Source organism: Lolium rigidum, chromosome 4 (assembly GCF_022539505.1).
Source record: "Lolium rigidum isolate FL_2022 chromosome 4, APGP_CSIRO_Lrig_0.1, whole genome shotgun sequence".
Lineage (NCBI taxonomy): Eukaryota > Viridiplantae > Streptophyta > Magnoliopsida > Poales > Poaceae > Lolium > Lolium rigidum.
This window is the reverse complement of record NC_061511.1, coordinates 193,999,114-194,006,996: the sequence shown is the minus strand read 5'-3', so window position 1 is coordinate 194,006,996 and position 7,883 is coordinate 193,999,114. Positions and strand designations below refer to the sequence as shown.

Genomic DNA, 7,883 nt, shown 5'->3' with positions numbered 1-7,883 from the left:
CTGCATTTAATGAAGGCATGAACCCACTATCGAGCATAAATACTCCCTCTTGGAGTTAAGAGTAAAAACCTGGCCGAGCCTCTACTAATAACGGAGAGCATGCAAGATCATAAACAACACATAGGTAATAGATTGATAATCAACATAACATAGTATTCTCTATCCATCGGATCCCGACAAACACAACATATAGAATTACAGATAGATGATCTTGATCATGTTAGGCAGCTCACAAGATCCGACAATGAAGCACATGAGGAGAGGACGACCATCTAGCTACTGCTATGGACCCATAGTCCAGGGGTAAACTACTCACTCATCACTCCGGAGGCGACCATGGCGGTGAAGAGTCCTCCGGGAGATGATTCCCCTCTCCGGCAGGGTGCCGGAGGCGATCTCGTGAATCCCCCGAGATGGGATTGGCGGCGGCGGCGGCGTCTCAGTAAGGTTTCCGTATCGTGGCTCTCGGTACTGGGGGTTTCGCGACGAAGACTATACGTAGGCGGAAGGGCAGGTCAGGGGGCCACACGAGGGCCCCACACAACAGGCCGGCGCGGCCCAGGTCCAGGCCGCGCCGCCCTAGTGTGTGGCCGCCTCGTGGCCCCACTTCGTCTATCCCTCGGTCTTCTGGAAGCTTCGTGCAAAAATAGGACCCTGGGCGTTGATTTCGTCCAATTCCGAGAATATTTCCTTACTAGGATTTACGAAACCAAAAACAGCAGAAAACAAGAATCGGCTCTTCGGCATCTCGTTAATAGGTTAGTGCCGGAAAATGCATAAATATGACATATAATGTGTATAAAACATGTAGATATCATCAATAATGTGGCATGGAACATAAGAAATTATCGATACGTCGGAGACGTATCACGCCCCCACTTTCATACCGCTACTGTGAAGCCCGAAACACCAAGCAAGTCCCTCAACAGCGCGGAGACTTGAACCTCCCTTGGCTAGTCCTCCCCTCCGGCCTTCATGAAATTCTCTTCTTCCGACTTTCATCATGGATCCATAGTCACTTGATGTCAACACAGAAAAAGAGCTTCGCGCCGCTCCCTCCAGAACCAATCGGTCGGAATAAAAGCATGGGTGCGCACGACCGAATACCATCGATCCAGCAAACTCCAGGCAAAAGCACTGTTACATTCGCCGGCGGAACCTTCCGGAACTCAACACTCCGGCCAGATCACGAGTCCAGGCCTCCGGTAGGTCCTCCTCTTCATGCAAGAGAGGCCCTAGGACCACCGCCTTTATTCAGGTCGGACCCCCACGTCGGCGACCACCCTGGGCTGGCCACTCCAACCCTCCACCGGCGACGCCATCGCCGGCTTCCAAGCCCCTCCATCTCGCCGCCGGAACGCGGTGATAGATCAATAGATCCACCACCACCAACCGCAGACCGATCCTCTCCGACGAAGAAGAGGGTCACCTCCACCGTCGAACCCAAGGCTGCTGCCCCGGGCGTCCTCGTACCGCGGGAGAAGCCCAAGATCATCACCCCTCACCGGCGAGAGGCGGAGGGAAAGGCGCCCGCCTCCACCAGCCACCACCGCCGGCATGCCGCCGATGGGAGGCGGGGAGGCCGCAGCCCCCAGCTGGAACCCCGGGAGGGCCGCCGCTGCCCCTACATCCTCATCCGGCCGCCGCCGCCCCGGGAGGCGGAAGGGCCGCCGCCGCGTGAGAGGCTCCATTGGCCGCCGTTCCCGACGCGCCACGAGGGGAGGCCGCCGCCACGCCCCGAGATCTTTGCCCCGGCGGCGCTGCCGGCGGCGGCGGCGGCGGGAGGGTTGGGAGGAGGGGTGCGGTGTAGGCTAGGGTTGGGCGGAGGGAGGGTTGGAGTGAGATGTATTTTGATCACCAACTTGAGTATAAAACATGTGAGTTGAATAATTGAATACTTGTTTGCCTTGTATAGTTGAATAAATTGGATCACGGAATTATGTTTGATTCATAGTTTTTTTTTTTTTTGGTAAGATATGACTAAAATATTCCAAATTTTTGAAAAACCGCTAAATGGAGTAGCCCGCTATAGCCTTTCATAGCCTTCATAATTGTCGCGGCTAAATGAGATAGCCGGCTATTTTAAACCATGACGAAAAACGCTAAGCCCTCTTTTGTTCAGACAAACTTTAATGTGTTTTTTGGAGGATTCTAATCCTTAGTATTTTGCTGAGTGAGTTGTTTGATTTCTAGGATTGCAAACATACAAAATTTCATTAAAATTAATTTAGTGTAAACTAATATTAACCAGGTTTGTTCCTATTTTGGTGATGGGTGTTATTCATTTAACAAAATAGATCAAGAGTTTACCCATGTAAGCTATGTGTGCTGGTGTAAGACATATTGAACCATTTAAAATGACATGTTCCTGTGAATGCTGTACAGCTAGTTGATAGAGTTCTCATCCTTCCATACCATATTCCATCTCTAATACTATTTCTAATTGGTGCTAACCGCTTATTTATCGACCGAATAGTTAGAGCAATGGAAATCCACGTGTTTCATTCATATAACATGATCCTACCAAGTAGTGTTTGGACCATGTGACATGTAAGATGGGTCCGTGAAAATGTCCGGTATTTACGTGTTGAGGTGGCTTAGGTGATAGGACATGTGATTTTCATCATCAACCTAATCCCGTGCCAGGTACCTATTTTATCAAATGTCCTTAGTTCGAAATTAATCTTTGTACTGATGGGTGATTTTGGCAAAGTTTCACTATTGTCATTCATAAACTCGTCTCATTTCCCCGTCCCACATAACAAGCATGGCTTCGAGTTGAATTCAACATTTCCAGATGTCCCCATTCCCAGGAGTCATATGCCACAATTCAAATCCAAATCCAAACACATTGTCTTAATTTTTAAGTTCAACATTTTGCGAAGGAGAGAAGGTGCTTGCAAATGCTTTGCTGCCAATGTTTTCCTTCTTTCAGAAGGGCACAGCTGCAAGTTACTATCAGGCTCTAATGACAATACGCCTGTACCAAAGCCTTCCGCCTCCACCAAAATGTTAAAAAAAAAAATGCTTCCGTAAAGAAAAGGTACTTCCTTGTCAGGCAGGAGAAGTATGTTTTGACCTGCCGTAAAATGCCGTAAGGGAACTTGGTTCGCAGCTATAGCACTTTTACTAGTCATGGTTAATTCTTTTTCAACCAAGCTCTGACTCTGAGCAGCACTAGCATTAAAAGTGTGCTATGCCTAACTTGAGAACCTTCTCAAAGTATAAAAAAGACGGTGTATTCTTTCTCATTGAATGGAACATTGTTCAGTGCTCTATCCATATTACAGGAATATTCCACAATATGGCAAATAATACAACAAACCTTGTTAGCGCAGAATTGTCCAGTGATCAAACTGATTGCTTGATAAGCATGTTGCTGCAACCATACTAAATAAACGGCACATGGGTCAATGTAAGCTAAGCAGATTCCAGGACAGAGCTGAACAGAAATGTACTCCTATCAGATAGCTACATGTAGCTTCAGGGCCTTGGTATTGCGTGTAAGAGCCTGTTCTGTTTCCCGCTACAAGTTTTAAACTCAGGGTTGCTCATTCCTTCGAAAGAAGGAAATGCTAACTGGAGACTTCAGAACATCCTCATAATTACAAAGAGCTGTATGACGAAATACTACAATGACAACAACACTTAGTCGTGCCTGACGGGGCCGGGGCAGATCCAGAGGTCCATGCAGCACTCATTCTGTTGTTAAGACAATATATATTCACATGCGGTCGGTCACTCGTGGAGGTTAATAAGAATTTCCTTGCTAAGGAAGGATTTTTTGCTTTATGACTTGTCCAAACCAGGGTTTACTTTGAACTCATCCACTTTGAATGCAGGATCACATATGTTCTTCGCAGAGACTTCTTGATCCCACGGACCGATCAAATGGGATTCAAACCCTGGCTGTGCAATACCCCGGACCGAATCTATTGAAAGATCATCCATCCTTGGTTTCTTGGGAGAAGGCTGCATGTTGTCAGGGTAGTCATCCAAGTTTGGTGGTGAATGTGAAAGCTTCCTCTCATCGGGACCTTCAAGTGACCCACCAAGCTTTTGCTGCTCCTCTATGATCATCTGCAAATACTTCCCTTGGGCTTCGATTCTCAGCTGCAATTGCTTTTGAACCTGAAAAGGTAACGTGTAATGAATCAAAGTAATCCAAAAGAGTTTGGAATAAATAAATTTAGGTTGATTGTGACGAATAAATTTAATAAATGGCAAATTACCAATAAATAGTGTGAACAAAATTAATAACCATTAATTAGAGGTAATGGAGGACAAGGTCCATTTACAAGGAACCCACCCATAAGTCTGGCAAATAATGGTTCACTAAGAAAGGGGACAATATCAGGCTGTTGGCAATTCTCCAGCTAACAGCTACACCAAAGTACCAGATTCGTGTGGCCAATTAAGTTCTAGAAAAGATAAATATTATGAGTCAAAAAAGTTCACGTTCTCATGACAAACCTCGAGTTGTTCGTGAAGCCGCTTCTGAACCTCCATTTGCATCTTTAATGCTTCATTGATTTGTGAACCCCTATAAGAAAAGTGAATATTTCTGTAACTATGTGATTCTTTATGAACATGATACCAACCAGCATAAAAAGCCAAGCCTATGCCACCACAAGATACAGACATGTGCAGACAATTGGGTAACTATCACTTACGGCGCAGAATCTGTATTAGAGAGGGAATCACTGGAATCTTTCTTTTCGTCCTTGGAACCTACACAAGTTACCAATTGTAGCAACCAAAGCTTGTTAAATTTCTCAGTACGATGGAACGCAAGAAGTGAAGTGTGCTAGAAAGTCAATGAAGCATACAAGGGTATTTTACCTTCAGCAGGAGATTCTGGTATGTACTTTGCAAGGCGATACTTCTGCACAAGCAACAAGGGAAATAGAGCATTAGTTACCAGGCAATGATTTATTATCCGTCTCTCTCCTCAAAGAGAAATCTTAACCTGCAAATGACTCTTCACATGATAAATAGTAATCCCCGGTACACCCATTACAGTGAGCACTCCTTTAGGTGTTGCTCCTGAAGAATTGATGATAGCAATACATTAACAAATGTTTGATGCACCGTACTTAGTGTACTTCAGAATAAATAAACAAACATTATAGAAGAATGTTTACTGTTTTCGATACTTGAACAGTTTCCAATGTGATTGGGTTAGATAACATGGCAGACACGGTTCCAAAGGGTCATATTAACAACTGCTAGCATCCTAGCATGAATCATTGAAACATGAGCAAACTTGTGTAATACCCTAGCATGCAGTTTAGTTTGATTGGAAAAACTTATGTCTTATTGCCCATGACCTGAAATATACAGTAAACTCTCATATGGGTGAAAAATTCATAAAAAGTTGGAATATCTCAATCGATATTAACTTCAGTTTGCTAATATGCATTATACACAATGGAATCAACATAAAACACCACACTGCAGGTTCTAGCTTATGCAATGTTCCATACCATCTGAAAATAATGTCAATCAGAATTTGTGCTCCGGGCAAGGTTAATGAGATGCCAAATAGAATGAACAAAATAAAATGTCATTTAGTACATCATATCAAGTAAAACCCCAAAAACTAATACTTAAAGAGAGAATACCCACTATCTGGTCCACCAAGTTGTGCGATTGCATCCACAAAGCGATTATGGAGATCTGAGGTCCATCTTAGACGTTGTTTCCCATTGCCTACAGGATTAGCAGGGTTGCTTATGCTGGGCCCACCGAATGCTCCAATATTGCTTAGATGCTCATTATTCTGAGCCATTTGTGGTGCAAAGGGCACAGAGAACTTCTTAGCATGGTACATCATGAGAGTACTGCAACAATTGTGAGAAATGGTCATAAACATGAGTAAGCCCAAGAAAATTTATAATTTCGGATGAGCAAGCCTACACTCTCATGTTATCCTGTATATCTGACAGCATATATCAAGTTGACAGTGAAATGTAAACACATTATAGTACTACAGATATTTTGGTATGACAAGATTTCATCATCTCTTATACAGTTCATGAAATTGCCAGAAGCATATTTATCCCAAGATCTCAAAGTTTGGTAAGTTTACTATTCTTTTCAGAAAATACGTGGTTTATACTTACAAGGACCAAGGTTAAGATAAATAAAGAGGGAGAGACTGAACAGTTTAGAAAATATTAACACAACAGACAACAGAGCACCATAACGCAATATACAAATATTTATACCGATTGGTAGCATCGAAATGTCCAAATAGCCAACACCAAGAAATTCTTAACGTGGTCGTACAGAAAGCAATTTTAACCTATCCAAATCACAGGAAGAAGACGATTTTCCCCCTAGGCCGCTAACTGAATTCCTCGTGGTGCAGACAGAAATTTCCAAGCAACAGAGGAAGACCGATCCAGCTAGCTTCGTTTAACGCAGCAACTGAGACAATTGAACTAATAACAGCGGACATTAAGACAAGAAAAACTAGGGCTCTAGAGGTGATTATGCCCAAATGCCAAAATCGAAGTGCCTAGACAGCCTCCCAAAGTAAAGACTGATTGAAGCTGCGGTCAAACTTGACAGCTATCACCGAGATGGTTGTATGACAAGCACGGCAAAAGAATCAGGGTAAGAAGTTGGCTAGAAGCACAGCAAATGAATGAGGGTAAGTAATAAAAAGGACAAATGGGATAAATAATGTTCATAGGCCATAACCAAATTCCAGGAACAGCACAGAAATCGTGTTCAACCTTTGAGAACCGATACCACCAAATCACCAGGACGGGTGTTATTTTGTCGTCCCCAAAACGGCACCACCACCGCCGCCCAAACGTGATCTGTCTACTGGGTATACCATTTCAGCACGGTTCGCGGATCGACAGCCAACGGAAACCCATGGGAAGGCAGAGGCAGATAATCCAGGCAGAGCTGTGAGCTGTGTAAAATCGCCTACAGAGTAGAGAGTAGGCACGCCAGTACACCGGAAGCATGAGATGAGAAGGCTCCAAGAAGGCCACTCACCGGCCTCTGCCTGTAATTTTTTCTGTACCGCTCTTGGCTTCTCCGCAGCCAAAAGGGCCGGGAAAATCAATTGAGGGCAGTAAATTTCACGCTCACCGCTAGCGAGAGAACGCTGGAGGAGGGCGGCTCCCCGGCCTCTGACACGGAATTCCACCGCGACACGGCTCCGGTAGCCTCGATCTCGACCTCACGGGTACGGGACGGAGCCCGTCGGCGGAAACATCCAGCCACTTTTCCCACCGGAGTAGCACTCACGTCCAGACAGAAATTGGGCGAGAGACGGGAGGGGTGCAAGAGCTGGGAACAGGGGCTTACTTACCGGCACGGGATAGCGCAGCCGCCGCCGCGACCGGTCGTCGCAGGCGACCGAGCGAGCGCGCGCCGCGCTCGCGCTCGCGCTCGCGCTCGCGGGGTCAGTGGAGAGTGAGGGAGGGGGAGGGGAATCGAATGCCGGCGCGTGCGGCAGTGGTTCGGAGGGCAATCAACAGGTGGGGGACGCGGACAGGCAATCGGGGCCTGGGGTCCGGACGGTGTGGAGACTGGAGAGGTGGTGGTGGAGATGGAATGGAATGGGAGGCTAGAGGTGGGGAAAGCGGCAGGCCGGGCGGTGGTGTCCGGCGAAAGCGACGCGGGCGGGCGGGCGGGCGGAGACGGCCTGCTTGGGAATCCAGGCCAGACGAGACAGATCTTTTCGTTCTTTTACCCCCACCCGCACTTCACTCCGGTGATGTGGTGCTTGGTAGGGTTTCGCGCGACGGGCGCACCATGGGCCGCGTCCATCGACCACCTACCTATCTACCCGCCCTGGCCGCCGGGGCCCGCGACCGAGCGCGCACGGTCGTGTCAGCGACCGGAGAAGTGACCGGCGA

At 46.7% G+C, this 7,883-nt stretch overlaps 1 protein-coding gene across 1 annotated transcript; it reads right to left on the bottom strand.

The window, feature by feature from the left end:
* Positions 1-3,340: 3,340 nt before the first annotated feature.
* On the bottom strand, positions 3,341-7,381 carry LOC124706766 (myb family transcription factor PHL7-like). Its single transcript, XM_047238431.1, has 7 exons — positions 7,334-7,381; positions 5,629-5,843; positions 4,970-5,046; positions 4,843-4,885; positions 4,674-4,731; positions 4,474-4,543; positions 3,341-4,131 (listed from the first exon to the last, which is right to left on the bottom strand). The coding sequence occupies exons 2-7, from the start codon at positions 5,834-5,836 to the stop codon at positions 3,790-3,792; spliced, it is 798 nt and encodes a 265-aa protein (XP_047094387.1). The 5' UTR covers positions 5,837-5,843; positions 7,334-7,381; the 3' UTR covers positions 3,341-3,789.
* Positions 7,382-7,883: the final 502 nt, after the last annotated feature.